Source organism: Panthera uncia, chromosome A2 (genome assembly GCF_023721935.1).
Source record: "Panthera uncia isolate 11264 chromosome A2, Puncia_PCG_1.0, whole genome shotgun sequence".
NCBI classification, from domain to species: domain Eukaryota; kingdom Metazoa; phylum Chordata; class Mammalia; order Carnivora; family Felidae; genus Panthera; species Panthera uncia.
Window position 1 is genome coordinate 105,347,515 of NC_064816.1, and position 25,058 is coordinate 105,372,572.

The 25,058-nt window shown below is 39.4% G+C and overlaps 2 protein-coding genes across 4 annotated transcripts in view; one reads left to right on the forward strand and one right to left on the reverse strand.

Annotated features, from left to right (window-relative positions):
- Positions 1-25,058, forward strand: part of TSPAN13 (tetraspanin 13) — a 105,236-nt gene that overhangs the window by 24,876 nt on the left and 55,302 nt on the right. The window contains exons 5-6 of one of the 2 annotated variants that reach the window (XM_049641586.1): positions 519-632; positions 5,773-6,902. In XM_049641586.1, coding sequence (XP_049497543.1) covers positions 519-632; positions 5,773-5,847 — 189 coding nt within the window. In that variant the 3' untranslated portion in view covers positions 5,848-6,902. Of the gene's footprint in view, positions 1-518; positions 633-5,772; positions 6,903-25,058 lie in introns of those variants that run through there. The other variant, XM_049641587.1, reaches the window with a different exon arrangement.
- Positions 12,871-23,193, reverse strand: AGR2 (anterior gradient 2, protein disulphide isomerase family member). Of its 2 annotated transcripts, none has more exons than XM_049641589.1 (8): positions 23,132-23,193; positions 20,178-20,323; positions 19,867-19,930; positions 19,696-19,748; positions 19,163-19,236; positions 16,844-16,907; positions 14,356-14,439; positions 12,871-13,173 (listed from the first exon to the last, which is right to left on the reverse strand). In XM_049641589.1, the coding sequence occupies exons 1-8, from the start codon at positions 23,143-23,145 to the stop codon at positions 13,124-13,126; spliced, it is 549 nt and encodes a 182-aa protein (XP_049497546.1). In that variant the 5' UTR covers positions 23,146-23,193; the 3' UTR covers positions 12,871-13,123. The 2 variants fall into 2 exon arrangements, with proteins under 2 accessions (XP_049497546.1, XP_049497547.1); XM_049641590.1 differs by lacking the exon at positions 23,132-23,193 and adding an exon at positions 22,916-23,010.

Below are 25,058 nucleotides of genomic sequence, written 5' to 3' on the forward strand. Positions count from 1 at the left end.
CCATGGGTCAGAAGCGTGAGTGTGGCTTAGTTGGGTCTTCCACTTAGGATCTCCCTTGGGGGAAATCAAGTTGTTGGCCAAGGCTGCAGTCTCATCAGAGGCCTAGCGTCCTCTGGCAAGCTCAGTGGGTTCTTGGCAGAATTGGGTGTCTGTCTGGTGGTTGTAGGACTTAGGTCCCGTTTTCTTGCTCTCACAATATGGCAGCATCAAAGTCAGCTTGATAATTTCCATTCTATTAAGATGATATCTTATGTAACACACTACAAACATGGGAGTGACTGTCTATCGTATTCACAAATCCCATCCACAGTCAAGGGGGGTGATTACTCAAGGTGTGTACACTGGGGGTGGGAATCGTGCGAGCCATCTAAGAATTTAGGACAGTACTAAATAGCCAAGGCCCAGACTGGATATAATACTCCAGCCACTCATTTTTATGTGGGTTCAATTTTTATCAGCTTTTTATAACTGTACTTTGAAATAAAAGTCCTCTTTTTTTTTTTTTTAAATTGATACAGAGCTGTGTCAAAAGCAGCCACCCATGTTCACTGTGTGCTCCAATAATAGGAAAATATGCTGGAGAGGTTTTGAGATTTGTTGGTGGCATTGGCCTCTTCTTCAGCTTCACAGAGGTATGTGCAAATAACTCGCTATCTTTCCACTTTTGTCGTAGGGTTCCATTTTATATGGCAAGAGAGCATTACATTTTACCTTAGCATGGCCCTTAACTTTTGGAATGTATCGATGAATATTTTCACTGAGACTTAGTATTATAATTGTTTGAACCCTGGCTTGAAATCAGAAGACCTCACAGATCTAGCATAAACTTTAGACAGGGTGAGATGCTTCATCATTAAATCATTTAAAATTTAATGAACTAATAAAATGAATTTGGACTGGTTTATTTCTAGAGTCTCTTCTATTTATAGAGTTGTATGATAAGTTATAATTTTAAATTTTGGAATAGGTAAGACATTCATACTGTTTAATATATATAGTATATAACACACACACACATATACACATATAAAGATAAGCTTTGAAAAATTGCCTTCCAAACCCATCCTCCATTGTTCCTAGCCTTCCAAAACCTACAGGTAAACAGTATTATTAATTTCTTATTTATATAACTTGTATTAATATATTTTTCATATTAATACAGTTACAGATAATATATGTGTCTGTAAGCAAAACCACACTCATATTGTTTGATAATTGTAGAGGAATGCTAATTCCTTTTGCATCGTCTTTATTAAATTCTCAGTCTCTGTGGACATTTCTTGATAAAGCTGAGTTGGCAATATGTATCAAATTTTTTTTTACTCATACATTATTTTGAGAGAGTGAGCGAGAGAGAGAATCCCCAACAGGCTCAGCACTGTCAATGCAAAGCCTGACATGGGGCTCAGACTCATGAGCCGTGAGATCATGACCTGAGCCAAAATCAAGAATCAGGCACTTAACTGACTGAGCCACCCAGGCACCCCTATAGCACATTATATATGTGCTATATATTATATATTGTATATATAATATAATTACATATATTATATATTTATATGTTATATACATGTATATATGTTATCTATTTTATTGTTTTCAGTTTCCTTTTTTTTCTCCTCATGAGAAGAAAAAATTCACACTTGGCTGTTATTTACAAAGTGGAGATAAAGACCAAGGTTAATATTCATTTTTTAAAAGAAGTCTCCCCTGACATATCTTCCTATTCTAAGCATTTTTTCTGTTTCACTTTTTCTCAAGAAAGAGCTGTCTAGTGGGTTGGTTGTGACATCGGAAAAGAAAATTGATGTATTGTTTAAAAACAATTCTGTGCATTATTTCTTCCTTTCCTTTAATCAGTATGATTTTTTTTTCCCCCATGAAACAACTTAAAAATACAGATAGAAAAAAATCGGGATGAGCCATCTCCATTACCCCATTAGCCAGATTCAACAATTATCAGGATTTTGCTACTTGGTTTCCTTTTTATTTTGGGATTTATTTTGAAAATTTAATTCTTTATTTATTTTTTATTTTTTTAAAATGTTTATTTAAAAACAAACCATGAGATCATGACCTGAGCTGAAATCAAGAGTTGGATGCTTAACCAACTGAGCCACATGGGTGCCCTGAATTTGATTCTTTTGAGCAGCTCCGTTTTCTTCTCATCAGGTTACACTACCTTCAATTATGCCTATTTTTTTTTAATTTTTTTAACGTTTATTTATTTATTTTTTTTGAGACAGAGAGAGACAGAGTATGAATGGAGGAGGGTCAGAGAGAGAGGGAGACACAGAATCTGAAACAGGCTCTAGGCTCTGAGCTGTCAGCACAGAGAGCCTGATGTGGGGCTTGAACTCACAGACTGCGAGATCATGACCTGAGCCGAAGTCGGACACTTAACCGACTGAGCCACCCAGGCGCTCCACCTATTTTTTTTTCTAAAAACAGACTTTATTTATTATTTTTTTGGAGCAGGTTTTGGTCCATAGCAAAACTGAGAGAAAGGTACAGAGATTCCCATATATCCCTGCCCTTAGATAGGCATGCATAGTCTCCTCCATTGTCACCATTACTCACCACAGTGGGACATTGTTACAATTGATGAACCCACAATGACACATCATAATCACTCAAAGTCCATAGTTTATGTTAAGGTTTACTTTTGTACATCATATGGTTTGGACAAATGTATAATGACATGTATTATAATTACATCATTATAATATCATACAGAATATTTTTTGCTGTCCTGCCCTGTAGGTCTTCTCTGTTCTACCTATTCATCCCTCCTCCTACTGTTTGTTTGTTTGTTTATCATTTCTGTTAAGAATATAAACTCTTGAGTCTTAGGTATCTAAGAGCTAAGAAGACATTGTTCTTTCATAGACTCTTGCTTTATATTTTATATACCATGTCCTTTGAAACCTGGTTAGAGATTTTAAAAATAATTTATCCCACATGATATTTTCTGGATAGTAAATATTTTATGGGTACTCTCACTTTTCAATTTTTTGTTGTATTCGGTATTTCACTGAATCATAGGGATGAGGCTAACTAACCGAACCAATGATTTCCTCTCATAGGTGAAACAGAATGATTTGATTTGAACTATTTATCATGCCTGAAAATAAACTTAAACCCTAAAAAAAACATTTAGAATCTGAGAACAAAGTTAAAAAGTTAGCACATGTTCTTTGTAGAAACTGTAGAAAATACAGAAAATTATTAAGATGAAAAATTACATGTATTTACTAACTAAAATTACAAATACCAATCTTTATATTTTGGCATATTACCTTTTGTCTTTCTATATTTAACAAATAAACATAAAGCATAATATATAGGCTTATGACACAATTTCTATGTTGGTGACCTCCATTCTAGACGTAGGTTCTAGGATCAGCTGAGTTCATGATCCCTTCTAGTCAAAGTTACCCTTGAAAATCTTCAAATCATTTTAAGCAGCTTTGTAAGTTTAAAATCCATTATCTAACTTTGATCTTTTTGCACTTTGGGTGTGGCCTCCCTTCCAAACTCCCTGGAAATGAGGGATGAGATAGTGGCTCAATAATAAGGCAAAAGAAGAGACTGTCTCATTTTGTCACAGCTGAATTGGAGGAATTAAGTTTTGGTAAAATGTGGCCTCCGATTATGAGGGTCTAATTTTACCCATTTGCTGTGTTTCCCCTAAGAACTGTAACATACACTATCGGCATATATCCAGGGCTGATAGTCAGAATATTTAAGGGGCGTCTGAGTGGCTCAGTCAGTTTAGCATCCAACTCTTGATTTCTGCTCAAGTCATGATCTCCTGATTTGCAGGATCCAGTCCTGTGTTGGGCTCTGCAATGACAGCAAGGAGCGTGCTTGGGATTCTCTTTTTCTGCCCTCCCATCTCTCCCTCTCTCTCTCAAAATAAATAAGTAAACATTAAAAAAAAAAAAAATTAAAACCGCAAAAATTCTCACCAAAAGCTCTTTCCATGTGCAGCATTTCTGAGGCAGAGTGAAGGAAATGATGCTTGGGTGGGTTGGGGGGTGTCCACGGAGTTGCTCTTTGACAACAGGTGTGTAAATATTTCAGCATTGTAACAACCAGCCTGGTTGAAGTGGTAGGTGGAATGTAAGCCTGAGAATGGCCTTCAGCACATCAGATTTCACATACAACCACAAACACTGAGAGCATCACTCTGGGTTTGAACCACGGTTCTAGCACTCATGACCTGTGTGACCAGCACTCGGTTATTTAGCCTCTCTTGGCCTCAGTTCCTTTGCTGGTGGAATAAGGATAATGATAGTTCTCATCAAGTAGGGTGTTTGGGAAGTTGTCTGAATTTGTAAAGTGTGAAGAACAGAGCATGTCACAAAGTACTCTTGGTGTGTTAAGTAAATTCCTTTTCTCCCCCTGTCGTATGTATTTCAACTCAAACTTTCCACTTCCTTAAAGTAGACTTATTTTTCCTTGATTCACCTCAGCGATCGTAGTTCCATCAGCTCTTACGTGTTGTAACTAATCAGTGCTGGTTGTCAATTTTATAACAACACCGAGGTTATTATTGTGGTAAGGGAGAAAATTGTGGAGTGATCATAATTCTCTAGAAGTAGTTTAGAGGGCTCATGAGTAGTAATGAAGTCAAATATACAAATTTAGGTGAAAAGTTTTTACAGATCTAAAGTGGAAAATATAATTTGAAATTCATTTTGTTCCGTTAAATTTTTATATCTTTTCAGTCTAGGAATTTTTGATTATTTTAAGTAAATCAACTTTGAGAGGGCAGAAACAGAATGAACACATTTCTTAATTAAAAAAAAAATTATGTTGGTTAACGCTTTGGTAAACCTGGTGTAAGAAACAGCACAATAACAACTTAGTACTTTTCGAAAATTACGGATCTTTGTGCCCTTCGGGAGGTAGGAATTGTAACATTTTTTATTGATCTCCATTAGCAAAATTTGTTACTGTGGGGTTTTTGTTACTGCTGAATTTTCCCTCAACTCAGCTTGTTTCTGAATTATCAGAATATGTGATATTTTAGCTATCCAGACAATTCATTGTTTGTAATAGGTTCCTAGTGCTGCTCTAACAACCACGATTGGAGTTGCTTCAAGCAACACGGGTTTATGATTTTATGCTGCTAGAGGTCAGAAGTGTCAAATGCAGACTCCTTCTGGAGGCTTTCTGGGAGAGCCTGTTTCCTTGCCTTTGGCAGCCTCTAGAGCTTCCTACGTGTGCAGCTTGTGGCCGTGGCCTCCATCTTTGAAGGCGGCACGTGGACTTCGCCTCCATCGTCAAAGGCAGCAGTGCAGCATCCTTTCTCTGACTGTCCCCTCTGCATCTGTCATCACATCACCCTTTCTCTGTGACTCTGATTTTGTTTGTCCTTCTTCCTTCTTATGATTACATCAGCCAGCCCACCCACATAATCTCCCTGTCTGAAGATTTTTAACCCAATCACATCTGCATAGTCCCTGTTACCATGTAAGGTAACCTATTCTGTCAGGTTCTGGGGATTATGTTGCAGACATCTGTGGAAGGCCATTATTTGGCCTACCACAGTAGTCATAGTAATTGTTCTCAGGGCCTCTAATTTGGGCTAGTCACTACACTTTAAAAGGAAAAAAGAAACCTCTTCCTCTTTGAACAAATAATGCAAAGCGCTTCAGAGGTCCAGAATTATGTATTGATGCACTGAAGAAATATATGCAACTGTTACTTTCTCTTTCTTTTTCTTTTTTTTTTTTTTCTTTTTTTTTTTTTCTTCCATTCCAGATCCTGGGTGTTTGGCTGACCTACAGATACAGGAACCAGAAAGATCCTCGTGCTAATCCTAGTGCATTCCTTTGATGCGAAAACAAGGAACATCTTTCATATTCTGATCTTGTTCACTTTCTCTAACTTAAAGTTCAGCTAATTTGCCTGTTTAAGGAAGCAGTATCTGAAAAGTTACATTATTGACAGTGGAATTATATATTTTTATTCTTACGTTTCTCTAAATGTTTTCCTTTTCCATTGCTGAAAAAAATTAGATACTCGTGGTCTCCTCTGAACCTCAGTGGTACCTGTAATCTACTGTATTCACAGTGTCTGGCACTGTCCACTGTGGCCTTTCTTAGCATTTTTACCTGCAGAAAAACTTTGTATGGCACGATTGTGTTGATCATATTGTAAATCTAAATATACATCTCACTGGAATAATTAATTGTATGTAGCACTGTGCTGTGTAGATAGTTCCTACTGGAAAGAAGAGTTGACATTTATTAAAGCCAGAAAGGGTGAAATTCTGTTAGGTTAAATTCAGTAAGGGAAATCCAAATTCCCCCATTTTTTTTTTTGTTGTTGTTGTCTTTTTAGGAAAGCTGTATTGTGAAAATTGTTAACATAAAAGTGATAATTTAGTTCCAGTAGTCTTTTATGATTACACTAATGTAGCCTAGAAATAGCTATGTCTTTAGGAACGTGTGGTTTAGTTTTTGATTCTTATAGGTAAGTACAAAGGAGAAATGGTCTCATGAATGTTCTGATGTGTATATAACATTTGCTTCAGGTTTCGAGATGTAATGAGTTTGGGAAATTGAGAAAGTCTAGCTATGTAACCTTCTTATTCTTTTATAATAATTTGAAGTCCAAAAGACTTCGTTTTTAAACAAGTTACTATTAATGCATTGGCCCATGTAGCAAAAAGATATTTGATTATCTTACAAATTGTTAAATACCTTTTTCATGAATTTTCTCAGTATTGTGACAGCAACTCGTCAAATCCAAGCATATTTGAATGTGAGCTCCCATAATTTGAATTTGAAATAGTATTGTGGTTCTGTAGATTATGTTAAAAAATTAAAGAATGGAAACCTTTCTTTGTGTGTGAATGTTTCAATTAAATTAATGGAAGAATTGCTAAATGAATTCAGTGAAATGGAATTCTTTTCTTTATTGCTTTATTCGCTCTGACCGACAGTCCAGTCCTGCCATTGTAGTGTATAATCTAGCCATGGAAATGAACTCCCAGCATTGATGTCTACTGGTAGTCCTCCCCACATTCTTTCTTGAAATGTTTCAGTGTTTAATATTTTCTCCACAGTGAGAATTCTCCATAGCATTTTTTTAAAAAGAGAAGTCATTCGTATTTATTTGTGGAAAATATGTAAGTTCCTTCGTGTTATTGACAGTTCATAAGTTCTTGCATTCTATGTGCTATATAGTCTTTCATTGGTAATTGTCACGGCGATGGGTTTTAGGCCAAGAAAGGGGGCAAATGGTCGATATATAGAATTTTAGAGCATTTGGTGGTGGTGTCACCTCTATGACTCTGGAAGACCGGGTGATCTTAACAAGAAAACGAAATTGTGCAGTTCCCATGGTACTGTAAGGAAGGAAAAATAGTTTTCCCTTTGCTCTTCCGAGTTCTTGTCTTAGACCATGTGTAAGAAAAGTCAGATCAACAAGGGAAAAGCAGGTTTATTAACATGAATATCTTATGTATACATAGGAAATACCCCTGAAAACTGAGAAACTCCCCATGATAGCCAAGACATCATCTTAAATACTGTCTTTAGCTAAAGACTAAAGAAAGGGGTGTGTGTTGGGAGGTGGAAATTGGAGGGAAGGATAGTTACAGGGGTTAACAGGAAAAGCAGTGTAAACAAAGGCACGTCTTGTAAAATGGGTTTTGGTCAGTGACTTCTACATTGCTACCTTTCTTGTGATTTAGAGTCATTCTCTTCCTGGTGCAGAGAAGGAGACACCTTTACATATAGGTATTTCCTTTATACATGTAAATTTTCCTTAAAGAAGGATTAACCTCTACTCTCATTGCAGAACTGCTCCTGTGTCCTCTTTTTTTCAAGAATAATCAGCTCAAGGGGTGCCTGGGTGGCTCAGTTGGTTGAGCGTCTGACTTCAGCTCAGGTCATGATCTCATGGTTAGAGGCCTACATTGGGCTATCTGCTGTCTGCACAGATCCAAAGATCCTCTCTCTCTCTCTCTCTCTCTCTCTCTCTGCCCCTCTCCTGCTCATGCTCTCTCTCAAAAATAAACATTAAAAAAATAATCAGCTCAAAATAATCTTTATGTCAAAGAGTGGCATAGTCTGCTCTCCTTCAATGCCACATTGAGCCCTGGGCAACCATAACATTGTTCCTACTTATCCCATAAGATGAGATTGGAAGTGATGCATGAAGCAAGTGAGATTTTTGAACACTGTCTTTAAGACATTTTGTATTTTCCTCATTTGCTTTGTTAAATTTGGAAGTTCCCTTGAGATTCTGGTATCTCTTGATGTAATACTTTTCTTGGTACAAAATGATTATATGTGGAAAGGGCTCTTCCATAGCCCTGTTTGCGCTCTAATTGCAGTGACCTTATTTGGGTCAACCCAATTACGAATCAGGGCCTGGGAAGCATGAATCTTTAGGGCTACTAAACTATAGCATTCTAAGAGTGGGTGGTAGCTAATGATTAACCATTCAAGAAATAATACATTCTCAAGTACCAAGAGCAGCCTTGTTAGATTAATCTGGGCCTCTGTTCCCTTGGGCAGATCTGAAGGTGATGGATTGTCTAGCCTCTTCTGGGAGGTCTCCTGTGGATCTTTGTTTGTGTTCTGCAGGCAGAGATAAAGCTCCCATTGCACACTTTATTATAAACCCACTGGAAAGGCCTCTGAATGGGTCTATCCTGAATCCCAGATGGCCACTAATGCGGCTACAGAAGTCAGGCTGATCCCAGCATTACAGGAGGGCCACTGCCTACGTGCACAGAGATGTTGCCACAAACACACGGCATCAGAGGAGGGTGAATTTCAGATCAGAGTCAGTCCTTGTGTTACGACAAACGGCTGTAATACACACTCAAGACTCTAGAGCTCCTCTCTTCTAAAACTAACATTTATTTTAAAAAAGAAGCTACACTTGTTTTTTAAATTTCTTTTTTTCTATTTACATATTCCATTAAGAGGGATATTTATTTCTTAGAACATTTGCCTAGTCAACCTCGATATGAAGGGTGAAATTTTAGTTAATATAATGCTAATACAAGGGAAAAATGTGAGGCTATAATTCCTAAAATCAGAGTTCATGTAGCATACATTCATCTCAGGTACTCTGTGATCTAAACAGTGACTTTGGTATGAAAACCACTTCTGCATGTTCAGCCTAACTAATATGCTACTGAGTACAACCGTGCAGAGAAAAGAAAAGAATCCAGAAGAGTGGCTTAAAATCTTAGTTCCCTTAAGCCCAAAACCTCCTCCTACCTTTTTTGTTTTTAAATATTTGTTTATCCTTGTTTTAGTTTATGCGTCCTTTTGAAAATGCACTGAGTAAATGTATGAGACGATTTCACCTCATAGCTGGTATTGCACAAATTACAATCACATTTTTACACCGTATTTTGTGAGAGAAAAACACTTTCAGACATTGTGACTGTACAAATAGGATCATTCACATGTCAATTTTATTATTAGAGTTGACAATAAAGTTAAGTACCGCGTTTTTCAGGTTTCTGGAAATTCCAGGGGATTTGTATGGAGTTGCTATGCACTTGTTATGCTTGGGGCTAGCAGTTAATTTTCCACCTGACAATGCCAAATGTAATTAGAGTGCGTGTTATTGGTCAATGCTTTCTGAACAATTTTAAGGGAGCAATCCAGTAATGCCCTTTACCCCACGTCTCCATTCAACCCCAGAGAGAGAGAGAGAGAGAGAGAGAGAAGAGAACAGAGGTCTTCTTGTTTGTCGTGATCACAACCGGGCAATTGTAGTCACTGAAATACCTCTGGAGATAGTGGGCAAGGGGGAAAATCAGACTCCTGTACCATGTGCCAGGCTACTTCTCATCCGTCTCCTCAGGAAAATCAGCTTTTGGAATTCCTTTTCAAATGAGGGCCGGAGGGCGTTGCTTGGAGTTAGAATATATGGTAAACAATGGACTGTGATATCACTCGGAGGGTGAAACCACCTTTGCTTACTTTCAAGTTCTTGCGTTTTACAGTTTAGGAGGTCACAACTTGACGAGTGGCTTTTTCAAAGGTTAGGCTCATTTTACTTGGACTTTGAACTCTGACTCATTGGTGAGTGACTGAAGAAAGTTCTGTTCTTGACACAGAGCATGTTTTAAATTCTCCGCCAGCTCCTGTGCTCACCAGTGATTGCTAAATATAAGGACTTTAGAAGCTACTTAGGATTACTGACTGCATGAAACACACAAAAAACCAAAACAGAGCTAAGCAGTCATAGATGATCATTTGAAGCCTGCAGCTCTTAAGCAGGTGAAAATGGTTTAACCAGGCATGTTGAACATCCGTGTAAATGACTCATAGGTGATTTATGTTACCAAATTTTTTTTCTAAATTACTTTCTCTTTTTCCACCTAAGCCATGGGGCCACCAATAAAACTGAGAAAATATTTTTTTTTTAGTGCGGTAAAATACACATAGCATAAAATGTATCATTTTTAACCATTTGTAAGTGTATAATTGACAGTAAGTACATTCACATTGTTCTACAACCATCACCATGAGCTTTTTCTCCCGTCCCCCCCCCCCCCCCTTTTTAATCTGGTCTAGTTAGTTAACATACAGTGTAATATTGGTTTCAGGAGTAGCATTTGGTGATTCGTCCCTTACATGCAACACCCAGTGCTCATCACAACAAGTGCCCTCCTTAGTACCCATCACCCATCTAACCCATCCCCCACCTCCCTCAGCCCTCAGTCTCTTGCGGTTTCCATCTTTTCTCTTTCTCCCCCTCCCATACATTTATCTGTTTCTGAAATTCCACACCTGAGTGAAATCATATGGTATTTGTCTTTCTCTGATTGACTTATTTTGCTTAACATAATACATTCTAGCTCCATCCACATCATTGCAAATGGCAAGACTTCATTCTTTTTTGATGGCTGAGTAATATTGCATTGTGTATATATATATACTTCATCTTCTGTATACATTTATCAGTTGATGGACATTTGGGTTTTCTCTATAGTTTGGCTGTTGCTGATAATGCTGCTATAAACATTGGGGTGCATGTACTCCTTCAAATCTGTTTTTTTGGTATCCTTTGGGTAAATACCTAATAGTGCAATTGCTGGACTGTAGGGTAGTTCTACTTTTAGTTTTTTGAGGAACCTCCATATTTTTCTCCAGAGTGGCTGCAAACTAGTTTGCATTCTCAACAACAGTGCGAGAGGGTTCTCATTTCTCTGCATCCTCACCAACGCCTGTTGTTTTTCTTCTGTTGTTAATTTTAGCCATTCTGACAGGTGTGAGGTTGAATCTCATCATGGTTTTGATTTGTATTTCCTTGAAGGTGGGCCATGTTGAGCATCTTTTCATGTGTCTCTTAGCCATCTGGACGTCTTCTTTGGAAAAGTGTCTATGCACCATGAGCTTTTTCATCTTCCCAAGTTCACAGTGCACACCTGGTAAACAATAACACCTGCCTCACCCATTCCCCTTAGCCTTCAGCCCCTGACGACTACTATGCTCCTTGCTGTGTTGGTGAATCTGACTATCCAGACACCTCATGTAAGTGGAAACAACGTATTTGTCCTTTTGTGACTGACTTATTTATTCACTTAGCATAGTGTTTTCAAGGTTCATCCATGTAGTATTTGTCACAATTTTTTTTTTCCTTTTTAAGGCTGCATAGCATTCCATTGTACGTGTTTATCGCATTTTGTTTATCCATCCATCCACCGATGGACATTTGGGTGGCTTCCTCCTCCTGACTATGTGACAAACGCTGCTATGAACATCAGTACACAGATAGCTTTTCCCTGTTTTCAGGTGTTTGGGGGACATACTCAGAAGTGGATTTACTGGATTATATGGTAATTTTGGGTTTAATTTTGTAAGGAACAGCCATATATATATTTTTTTTATAGTGGCTGTGCCATTTTTGTGTTGACACTGTGCCACCAACCTTTTTATTCAGCTGTTTGAAATAATACTCCCTTGACCTACAGCATTCTTCCAATTCTGTGTAGTTAGGTTGTCAACATACGCTTTCACTTAAATTTATTTGAACACAAAGGAAAGATAGGGAGATGGCAAGAAAGGGTTTGTTAGAACAGGCTTTGCTGATGTTTCCATATGCTTAAAGCAAAAGTTTATGTGTTTGCATCTTCTCTTTCTAACCTGTGTGTGCACACACTTCCTCCTTTTGCCATTACAGCACATATTCCTAAATTCTTTTTCACTTATCCTTTTGTTTCTTCATAGTGTTTATTTTTATAGATGACAACATAGTGCCGTGTGAGTTCATAAACTATGTAACCATTATATTTCCAGGTTGCCTTTTTTTAAAAGTATGTTTAAATAATGTTGCCATTGGCATCTTCACAGAACTCTGTTTTTCTTGAATGATTTTGAGAGATCAAATGTATCATAAGGCTAGTTCTTAGCATTTCTTGAGGGTATGTTCAAGGGTGCAGATGTTCTTTGAATGACCTTTTCACTGAATTAGTGCTCTGATGGAGAAAGCTGTCTGCTAGAGGCTTTCTCTGAGAGGGTTAAATTGTGCAATATCTAACTAAAATTGAATTCTTAAAGTGTGTATAAGGAGTTCCCCACCAGGGTGGGGAGGGGTTGTCTTCAGTTAGGTACCCAATCTTCTTGGGATGCCTTTGTACATATTCTTTTACACTAACACATATTCTGTGTTGATGCTTCTGTTGACTAAGCTCATGACTATTTTAGGCACCCAGTGACAAACTACATAATGAGGTGAGGTGATAACTTTGGCTGTCTTTGGTCTTCATTGCTCCAGTGAAGTTTGTCTTCTTGTCTCCTCTTTGAACATTTTGTGTGTCCAAAAGTCCTATTTGGTGAATGAATTAAATAGCTTTTCTCTGAAGAACTAAGTTGGGGGAAGAAATAACATTGAACACCCCCAAAAGGATTTATTTTTTTAAAAAAAAAATCATGGCTGACTATGGTAGTATGCAAGATTGTTTTCATACATATATACTTCAAATTAAAAAAAAGTAACTGTTGTAACAATAACCCTGATCTAATTAATCAGTGTGTCCATCTGTGTTCCTGCATTCTCCAAAGTCTTCTAGGATCTTCTTAAGTCTCAAGGCCTGACACAGAAGGAAAAGCTTGCAGATGTTGCTTTTTCTCTACAATTCAGTCTTCAGCAATTTGAGAGCTTTCTTCATGTTGTCAAGCACTAATGGGGGAAAAGGTTGCCACAGTCAAGATGCCACCAGCAATTGTGTTGATCTAGTAAACCCCTAAACTTGGGTACTTTATTCATTGTCTAAATGGGGTTCTATTTCATGATAGGGTGAAGAGTTGGTAATCTTATTATGAAATTTTTTCCCAAAAGTATGTGAATGGCTTTTATTTACATTCCAGTTCTCTTCCAATATTTATTGCATGCCTTTTCTACAAAGCACTGTGATATTACCTGTGCAGGATACCTGCCTTCAAGGAGTCCAAAGTCTTATTAAGATATATGCTCTTATCTCGAGAATGTCCAGTGCTTGGAATGTGCTTCCCTGGTCCTCCCGGCACCCACCAGAGGCATTGCCAATGGACCATGATAATCTTTGCTGCTGCCCAGATGCAGCTACACTGTCTTTCCCAGTGTAATATTTTAGGTCAATGCCGCTCAATAGACATTACGGTGATGATGAAAAGTATCCAGTGCCGGTGCACTGAGTACTTAAACTGTGGTTAGTGTGCCAGAGGAATTGAATTTTGAATTTTAATTAATTGAATGTTGAAGTGCTATGTGTAGCTCATGGCTCACATATTGGGCGATATAGTTCTACGCAGCCACTAGTCATTGAGCAGAATTGGTTCTTGGGATAAAGCCCAACTTTCTTCCCAGAAGGACTAATTAGATGTGACAACTAGGTACAGTCTCCCACTGAGGTGCTTTATCTGCACTGTCTTGTCTTTCCATTTTATGGCAAATCCAGGCAAAGTGAGAATCTTTCCAACTACTGGGAGCCGTCTTTCCTTCTGATCTTTAAAATTAAACTTAAACTCAATGTCAACAGACTGGACTACGTTATTTCATTTTCATCTTTTGGAAAAACTACATAAGGCATGCAGATTACCACTATTACTATTGTAATAAAACAATTACTACTGCATTTATTCTTTGGTAGGAGTTATGGGATAGACTGCCTGAGGGAAAGTTGAAAAGCAGGTAATGTGGTCACAGAATCCTCCAAGAGAAAAGGATACCTAATCTAAATAGTCTTTCATTGAGATTTAAAATAAATGAGATCTAGGTGAGTATGATTTGCACAAGGCTAGTTAGGGTCAAACTGATTCTCCTCACCAGAGCTCTACTCCTAGAGCAACAGTAATAGATATGTTCACAGGAGGTAACACTTACAGAGAGCTACATCTGAAGGTTCGTAAGCGTAGAGACGATTTGAGTATCTTCCAGTGATGTCAGCTCTAACTGTCAGGGATGGGTCTACAAAGAAAAACCAAACAGGAATGAAGTCTCTGTTTTCAAGTAAGCTCTGCTGTGTGAGAAAGCCTATGTGTTTGTCCGTGGCCACGCAAGGAACACAGCGTGTGATCTGTCTCACGAAGTTCCATGCCATCCACTCTGCATCCCGGCCAGTGGATGCAGTCCCCCAACCAGGGCCCGGAGCATTTGACAGCTGTGGAATGCTATTTGTGGGAAAGGTTATGAACCCTGCTGTCCTATCTATAGCAACTCGAAAACACAATAATACATACTTTCGGGGTGGTGTTTGGTGCTTTGGTGGAAACATTGGCATTCCCTACTAAAGAATTATTTTAAACTTTTGAAATGCTTATGTGGTAATTGCAGTGTGTTACCAAGAGCAACCTAGATAATTAGAAACTCACATCCAATGCTAGTTTTCAGAACCCAGGGTTGTTTTTAATCAAGTAAAGAATGCCAACCGTAAGAGAAGCGAAGTTCAAATAAGCATGTAGTTCCCCTGTTTTTTTTTTTTTTTTTTTTTTTACTTTATTGTTATCTGGATACATTTGAAAAATAAAGACTTAAGAGTCTTCCCTCATGCATACATATGTCCCTATAGGTTTAAGTCCATTTTTTCATGTTTTGTATTTAACTTGAAGCTTTCAAGTTAACTTTTCACTTAATGAGAAAAAAAGGTATTTTAACAATAAGGTGGATCGAAAAGGGAGATACTAGGGTCTACACATGTCTAGGCACCTTGTCTTGCAAGAGAAGATTGAAAGAGCTTAAGGTACATGTCCTGAAAATCAGATGAAGAGGTCCTGTGAGAACCAGATGCTTGTATGTAGAGTCTGTTGCTGGTACTTAAGTGGGCAGTCTTTCATTTCAGAATGTTGGAATGGTACCAACTGACATTAATTACAGAAAGCAGACATCTATTTGTTCAACAAAGACTTAAAACCTATTATATTTCTGCTACGTGCACAGGATACAAACACACGGTCTACTCTTTGTAATAAATTAACATAAGAAAAGCTTTTTAACAACCATTGGCTCACAAGCCATGGCCTGCACCCTGGAACCACTAAGAGAGCTTTAAGAAATACCTCCAGCCTCCCCAGCCCCCCCCCCCCCCCCCCCCCCCCCCCCCCCCCATGCCTTCCCCTGCGCAAGATTCTGATTTAACGGGTTTGAGATGTGGCTGGGTAGCTTGAGTTTTAAAATCTTCTAGGTGATTCTAATATGCAGGCAGTGTGGAAACTCCGGAGCTGGAAGAGCAAGCAAGCTGCCTGAGGTGGGTTTTTTGGAAGGCATTGAATGTGGGTTAAAATGCCCTTAGACAGGGATAGTATGAAAAGAACTCCTGCACAGAATGTAACTGGGTGACCTATAAAGTCCCGGTTTAAGGGCTCTCAGTTTTCTAAATCCTAACAAAATGGAATCTGTACTATTAGCTCCAGTTCAGCTTTTTTCCTTTATATCCCTCACTTGTTCCTCTCCCCTGTTAATGTGTCTTTAGTGAGTTAGATGGTCCAATAGTGAGTTAGAGCTCAGTGAGCGTGGGCTCTGCCATGGGGTGGATTTATTTATACAGTGTCCTTAAATCACTCTGACTTGGTTCAAAGCCACTCCCAATTCATTTGTTTAATCGTTTAACAAATATTTATTGCCAGCCTACCGGAGGGTCATTCTGCAAATAGGAGGGTGAGAAGAAACAGACACAGTACCTGCCCCCAAGAGCTGTGGTACTGTGGGGGAAAATATATACTAAACAATCACCCACTAAATGCGAACTTATCACTGAGATAAGTGTGACTCTTGAGAGGAACATGATGTCACAAGAGCACATAGTGGGGATTGTGCCAGGTCAGTGAACGACAGGGATGACGGAGGAGGTGATGGGGGAAATGCATGGGGGAAGCAGGAAGACCTTTCCAGCAGAGAGAACAGCACCTGAAAAGTACCGGTGGCTGGAAGGAGCATGACTCCTCTGATTTCTTTTATTCCAGTGCATCTTCCTCACTTTCCCCAAAATAATTATCAAAAATGTCAGAATGAAAAATCCAACATACGAATTGGAAGTTTGCCAGATGAAAAATAAGTATTTACAGGCCTGATGTATTCAGGAAAATGGGCAATGCATTTAAAGAGTTAATGGGAATGCTTCCTTTTCAGATGTATTTGTGACAGGACATGATAAGTTAATGTTAGCAGATGAGAAACAGATGAGGAAATAGGCAGAAGCTTGAATTTTCTAATGAAAATAGGTTGAGAAGCGTAAAGGAATATCATACCCCTTGTTAGGGCATGACAATGGCAATGGCCATGACTGAATAGGAGATGGGGAGGGGGAGTCGAGAAGAGATACCGCAGCACGTGGGAAATGACAGGTGTGCTTAATCTCACTGTCACTTTTACTTACCAACAAACATGATTCTGGGGACATACTGGCCATCAGGAGAAAGGTGTTTATCAGTTGTTTCATACTAAGATTAAAAGAAAAGACAGCTTTTAGTTGGTCTGTTCTTTAGTTGTTTTCATACTTGTTAATCCAGAAATGTGTCCGTTACAGGGCTAGGCATCTTGAGATACTCTAAGGCACATCTCTTCCACAGAGAGTTTATAATACACATGGGGAGGCAGGTTATACACATGAAATAATAAATAAGATAGAACAGACTGTAATTCAAAACCTGATGTAGAGGACTGAATGATAGGATCAAGAGGAAAAACATTCAAGAAGTGAGAATATGGAGGGAGTTATAATGTTTGGGAAGACATGTTGGGTGAGATAGGAAATAGAATAATGAAAGAAACAGAAGTCACATTTAGAGAAATTACAGAAACAAACAGGCTTGTCTTATAGCACTTACCTTTAAGGAATGCACTGTCAATTGAGAGATACAGGTAGGAAAATGAATATCAAGGATCCAGTTGGTGAAGTGTTATGATGGAGGGTGTTCAGGTGCAGTGGGTGACCAGAGCAGGACATTTAGCCCCGTGTGCAAGTTTTACTTAGACTTTCTGAAGTGAGTAGGGAGGAGTCTTAAAAAATGAACAGGAGTCGGTTACGTGGAAAATGAGGTCACTGCAGACAGTGGGGAATGACTGCACAAAGGTAGAAGAAAGGCACAGCACTTTCTGGTCTGACTACGTGTTTTGGGAGGATTGAAATATAGGGGATGCATGAGGTATTGGCGAGAGAAGATGCTAGAGAGCTGCTTCTGGGGCTGGCTCTTGAGCAGTCTTTCACACTATGCCAGTGTTTGCATTTGTTCATGAGTAGACAAGAACAACTGGAGAGATTTAGAAGAAGTACCATAACCCCAGTTTGGTTTTTGGAATCGTTACCCTGATGGCCATGTGGGACTAGCTGGGACTTATTTTGTAGGCACAGAGCCATTTAGCAATGCTGTAGTCAACTAGGCTGAGAAAAATTGTGACACTAAATAGTAGTCCTCATTCTACAGGGAAATGACCAATAGCAAGAATATGTAGCAGTTAGACCACAGGGTTTCTTGACTGCTGAAGGTGAGTAGGAGATTGCCATCTAGAGTAACACTTACAGTGAAACAGGGAATAATGAAAGAAGAGCTCTTTGAAAATCTTGAACCAAGCTTATAAATTCAGCCTTGGACCTGTTGAATTTAAGCTTAACTAATGCAATATCTGGACCACGATTGCACACACAAGTTGGAAATCGTCATGTGTTTGGATGAGATGTGGGGATTACCAGTGTGTGGGCATTGGTTAAAGACAGCTGTAGATGAAGTTGTCCATAGAGAATATAAAATATGAAAAAGACAAGTATGTCAAGTAGAGATTCACCAAGTCACTAATACTGAAAGTTAGAAAGAGGAAAGTGAACCCATGGAAGAGCACTGAGGAAGATGAGAATGCTCTTTGTTTGTTTGTTTTTTTTAATGTTTATTTATTTTTGAGATGGAGGGAGAGAGAGAGAGAGAGAGTGAGAGAGAGAGAGAGAGAGAGAGGGAATGAGCAGGGGAAGGGCAGAGAGAGACAGAGACACAGAATCTGAAGCAGGCTCCAGGCTCTCAGTTGTCAGCACAGAGCCTGACACGGGGCTCGAACCCGTGGACCGTGAGATCATGGCCTGAGCTGAAGTCAGATGCTTAACCAACTGAGCCACCCAGGCGCCCCGAGAATGCTCTTTGAAGAAGCCAACCTATGTCAACTTGGAAAGAAGGGGGAGAGAGAGAGAGAACTTGCAGTAGAAAGCACTTGCAGACAGAAAGCCTGACCAACAGGAGGGGTGTTGATGGTGAAGGAAAGTGGGAATGAAGGGAAGCTATTTTGCATGTGCAGTGATTTCATTTAGACCACCAGGAAACTGTCTCTCAGGGAGAGAGGATACAAGGACTAAGAAGGACTGCAGGCAAAGGGGCACAGGAAGAGGCTTGCGAAGACAAAAACCTTCCAATTATTATAGCCACAGAGAAAATCCTGACCACAAGAGCGCATTTTTCAGACAAGCTAAAATTATTAATCACTAAATAAAAGCATATGCATGCAAGATAGATTATTAATGAACTATGTTTCTCTCTCTCTCTCTCTCTCTCCCTCTCTCTGTCTCTCTCTCTTTCTCTCTAATCTGTGAGAGGAGACATTTGGAACAGACCCCAGTCCGTGCCGTGTGGCTAGAATGCATAGGAAAAGATAGATTGTCGATTTCAAATAATGAGTCACGGAGGAATGTCAGCAATGAAAAAAGTGAACTTACAACTAGATTGAGGAGGATGAACTGCTCTGCCAATTTCTGGATTTCTTTATTTTCAGCAAACACTTTCTTTAAAGCTAGAATACAAAGAAGAATCACTAAGTATCCATTTCATCAGTGGCTGAAAGCATTGCTTTCAACTGTATTTTAAGTTGAACTGTACTTTTATTTTTTTTTTAATTTAAAACATGTGTATTTATTTGACACACACACACACACACACACACACACACAGAAGGGGAGGTGCAGAGAGAGAGAATCCCAAGCAGGCTTCGTGCTGTCAGCGCTGAGCCTGATGGAGGGCTCAAACTCACAAAGTGTGAGATCATGACCTGAGCTGAAATCAAGAGTTAGATGCTTAACTGACTGAACCACTCAGGCGCCCCTGGAGTTACTTTAAAATAGGTTCTTACTACATAAGATGTTATGTTTCATTCAACTATGCTAGGTGCTAAGGATATAAAGATGAATGACCTGAACCTTGGCCCTAAAGCTAAAAGCCTATAAAGGAAATTATATTTAGAAGAACAAATTACCTTGACTGTGTGGGCATTCATCCAAGTGATGAATAATCATTAAGGGTTTGTTGCTGTAAGAGACAAAGAGCGATTGGGTAATTTTTAATGAGTAAGATTTCATGTACAGCTACGTATCACTAGGTGGCGCACTTGCGAGCTTTAGGAGAACTCTGTAACCCTCCTCTTTACCTTGTCTTGGATTTGTATAAAGCTTCTTCGTATGTCTGAGTCCAGATGAGTTGGTCACCCCAACCTAGAACAAAATGAATCAGTATATTTAAAGCTATTATAATTTCAGACTAAAAATGTTGAAAAGCAATGGTGAAGACTGGGATAAATATACACTGGATACCAAACAAGTATAAAACCCTTTAGAGAAAGCAGAAACATTGATAAACTTTGATGAATTTAGAAGAAACACATGCAAAAATATGTTTGGCACACAAGTCTCAGCTTCTCAATTAAGTGGCATTGGAAGCCGACCGGAAGCTCTCTCCTACCTCTGGAGAGGGTCTGGGGCAGTTTGGGTGCCGAGTCCTTTGTGTCCTTCTTAGCTCCTGATTTGACTGTGATATCTTTGGCCAGAGTGTAAGAGAGGGCGACAAGGAGCAAGAATGCTGACACTGAGATCTTCTCCATGGCAAATCTGATGTGGAAATAAGCAAAATATCAGTAAAACAAAAGGGAACGAGCAGCTTTAAAATCTTCAGACTGCATCACGGCCATGGGATACAATGGAATTGAGGCTTAGCTGGTATGAAAAACTACCTTCCACAGAATTTTCCTAAAAATACATAGTGTGGATATCTATTGACTTTTCTACTAACAGGCGTACAACCGTGTGTGTGTGTGTGTGTGTGTGTGTGTGTGTGTGTGTATACTGATGTAGATCTCCATAGAAACCTACAGTATAGAAATAGGTTTATAGATATTTTTTAAGAAAGTAGATAGATGTATATACTCTTATAGCTAAAGGAGTTTACATTTAAACTTTATATTTTGAAATTTTGAGTACTGGACGGCACCTTAGGGGCTACTCCTCCATTCCCACTACCCATGCCTGATGTTATAGATGAAGAGTCTGAAATTCAGAGAGATGAAAGCTTAGGAGGTTGGTACAGAACCCAGTCTTATGGATCTTTCCATTTGCAGGGCTGGCTCCCATTTTCCCATCCTGAAACAAGGGCCCTAAACATACACACGTCTCCAGCCTTCTTGTAAAATGGGGACATTGCCATTAAAGAGTAAGATCTAAGTAAAATGAATCCTTATTTAAATTAAAACCTGCCAACTTTGTCGCTTCACTGAAAACTTGTACCCACATAACTCTCTCCCTAGTCTAACATTTACTCAAATTCCATTTTTAGTTCTGAATTGACTAAAATATGTCGATGCAAGTTCAGTCTACTGAGACAGTTCTTCGACTCTCTCCATGGGCCTGTATCAGTAGGTGACTGTGGGCATGTCTTTCAGTGCCCAAAATATTCTATGGGAATCATAATACAGAGAACCAACCCATGGGTATCTCTTTGTTAATTTTTTTTCCCTTCCTGTATTTCACAGTTAATTCTTTGGGAAAGCTTCACTACTACAAAGCAGATGCCTATAAGTAGGAAAGTGAACGGTAAGATGAGATCCATGAGTGAGGGAGGGAGAGAGCTAGCTGGTAAAGAGAGTTGCATTAGCAAGTTGCTGTAGTTATTGATCACATGCAGAATTGGGGATGGGGTTCCAGGAAGGACAAAGACTGAAATTGCTTAAACATATCTCACTCATATTGGTGTAGGTCTGAATAAATTCTGCAAAGGAAACAGGATGGATTACCAATGGTTAGTATTTTTAAGCTGGGGGTGGGGGAGACCTTTCTCATGTTCTGATAGCTTGAGTGGAAATTGTTGTTGAGCGTTAGCTGTTTTTGAAAAAAAAGCATTGCTAAGTTACCAAACCCAGATGATGGCTTGGATTAAACTGACCAGTTACTATCCAAACCATCACAGGTAGCCACAAACGTCTAACTCAAAAAAGACAAACAAAAAGCAAGGATACGCTTCCTTCATTTTCTACACAGAGAGCCAACAATTCCCAGCCTTCTTAGTACAAAGACATCTTTTTAACACTAGAAAAGAAAAAAACAAAACAAAACAGAACTTTGACATGAGAATAATTGTACTTTTTAGATGTTAGTTGGTTCATAACAAATAATTACTTTGTGGCAAATAATTACTTTGAATTTATCAACAAACATTTGATTTTGTATTTTACTTATAGCAACAGCACCTCTTTATGTTAGAAAAAATAATCACCAACTGATGGTGAGACGTTTTATCTATTTTGCTCACCGGCCGTTCTTGTTGCCTGACTGTCAGGACCCCTTGTAATAGCTGCACAGCTTACCGGCTGGAACTGCTGACATAATACATGCATTTTATGGCAGGGTGACCCATTGAAGCCTAATGTCACTCCTGCTTTATAAATACACCACTGTGGGCTCACTCCTGACATTCATTCTACTGAGGTTTCATGCGAAGTGGACTCTGCCTGCAAATTCCCTGCATAAACCACCTCAAAACAGAACGCCAGCGTGCCTGGGTGGCTCAGTCAGTTAAGCCCCTGACTCTTGATTTCAGCTCAGGTCATGATCTTAGGGCCGTGATATCAAGCCCCTTATTGGGCTCTGTGCGGGGCATGGAACCTGCTTAACATTCTCTCTCTCTTCCTCTGCCACTGTTCATGCTCCCTTCCCCTCTCTCTCTAAAACAAAAGAAAACAAAAAAAATCACAATGCTAACCATAGAAAATGATGAGAATTTGGATACAAACACACACTCTATGAAACGGTGGTTGTATGTCCGTCCTCTTATCTTTAGCAAGGAATGAACTTGCAGGAGGTTTCAGTGTCCCTGTTCGTAAATGCTTCAGGAAAGCCAGCCCATCTCTTTTCTTGTAGCCCATCCCATGAATTTCAAGATTGAAGGTGCAACAAGAATATCTTTACAACAGAGAAAAAGAACCATTTTTCTGATCTGCAGTAATATTCCCAAGTGTAGTTCCTAGCGGGCAGTCTGAGCTGAGATTTCGTAGTCCTGGGGAACTGTGCTTTAGCCAGTGGGAAAGAAGCAGAGCATTAGATGATGAGCAGTACATAGTGACAGAAGACCATAGGCCCTGTCCCAGGCTTGAAAGCTCTTAGAGCTCACCCACTCTTAAACCCCTTGTTTCTAAAAGGAGAAAGCATTACCTTGAAATAGCTCAGGAATGCAGCCCTCTACCAGCTCTGGCCAAGGAAAGGTCCTGGTAAGACTTTGATGGAAATTCCCTCCCCGCATCTCATTTCATTGCCCTGGGAACTACCTTGCACTTCTCTCTCTATTGATTCCTGTAACTTGACACGGTAATCAGAGCCCCAAACTCACTCTAGCCAGTGCCCTGCCAACATTATTGTCGGGAGCCTTACCTGGATTTCCCCATCCACTTGTCTGTGCGAGCCAGCTGGCCTCACTGCGGTCCAAACCTCCTAGTGAGCCAGCTCAGCTGAGCCTCTATTTATGCTCCCGAGCACAGCTCAATCCCACCCACTAATCCCGTAAGGACAGGTTGCAAACTCAGAAAGGAACTTTCCTTTACCCCAGCAAATAGCTCAAGAGTCCCTTGTTTTTAAAAATAGCATCGCAAAGGGTATGCTTTTCAGTGTGCCTGTTTTTAACTGTTTGTGAAAGTCTATTGTTAAAGAGATTTGGAAAGTGGGCAGCGTGCCAAATCCAGGTAAGCTTTAAATGAAGACATTTGATTTGCCTGGAGGCTGATTTGTCTTTACATGATTGGATGGAGTGTGTGGTGTGTAGAATTTTTTTCTCCCCCTTGGGCAGATTGCCTTTTTTGAGTTGAGAACACCCAGGGGTGATTCACAATTCAAACTTCGGCAGTCATTGGACCTGCTACTCTCCATTGTGGGACACATTATTTTCTGCCATACACTTCCTCTTCCTGACGAACAAAATGTACATTCACCATGGCTATGAAAAAATTGCAAATCAAGCATGCATGCACAAAGTATTTCAAAGCTGAGGAAGTCATTGAAAGAAGATACCTAACACTATGAGTTTTTATTAATTACATTGTCGTTGAAAATATGCAACAACTTCCCTCCAAAAAAGTTCAAAAGTGATCCACACATAATCTCATTTAATGGCAAACTTCCCTGCTAGGCAAGCAGAAGCCATTTACCTCAGTTTTCAGACCTGGAGCCTCATGTCTGCGACTTCTTTTTTCACTCAAGATTATGTAATTATTTACAAAAGATTTTAAGACTGAACTCAGATTTTATGTAAAACATTTCAATCCTGTGTTTTGTTCATGAAGCTATGTGCAATCCTTAAAAGCTCAGAATGGATAAATCTTTAGCAACAGAAAATTAACTAATGGGATACAAGCCCTATGAAAGTAACTTTTTAAAATGAGTTAAGATCATAATGTTTCCAAACACCTTCATGTAGATATATTTTTTTTGATAAAACCAAAATTTCCATGGGAAAAATAGTGATTCCCAAAATGCTGAATTTTCTTTCACTTCTAAATGAGTTTACAGAGAGGGGCCACCTGGATGGGTTAGTCGGTTAAGTGTCTGACTTTGGCTCAGGTCATGATCTCGTGATTCATGAGTTCGAGCCCCGCATCGGGTTCTGTGCTGACAGCTTGGAGCCTGGAGCCTGCTTCAGATTCTGTGTCTCCCTCTCTCTCTGCTCTTCTCCCACTCATGCTCTCTCTCTCTCTCTCTTTCTCTCTCTCTCTCTCTCTCTCAAAAAATGAATAAACATTAAAAAAAATTCGGGGCACCTGGGTGGCTCAGTCGGTTAAGTGTCCGACTTCAGCTCAGGTCATCATCTCACAGTATGTGAGTTCAAGCCCTGCATCAGGCTCTGTGCTGACAGCTCAGAGCCTAGAGCCTGCTTTGGATTCTGTGTCTCCCTCTCTCTCTGCCCCTCCCCTGATCATGCTCTGTCTCTGTCTCTCTCTCAAAATAAAATAAAAACATTAAAAAAAACTAAAAAATAAATAAATGAGTTTACAGAGATAATTTCTTTAGATATTTGAAGACAATTATTTGAGTTGAACTTTATTTAAAAAAAATTTTTTTAATGTTTACTTATTTTTGAGAGGGAGAGAGAGACAGAGCAGAGCATGAGCATGGAGGGGCAGAGAGAGGGGGAGACACAGAATCCGAAGCAGGCTCCAGGCTCTGAGCTGTTAGCACAGAGCCCGACGTGGGGCTTGAACTCACAGACTGTGAGCTCATGACCTGAGCCCAAGTTGGACCTTCAACCGACTGAGCCGCCCAGCTGCCCTGAGCTGAACTTTAAAACTGGAAAGGCTTTTACATAAAC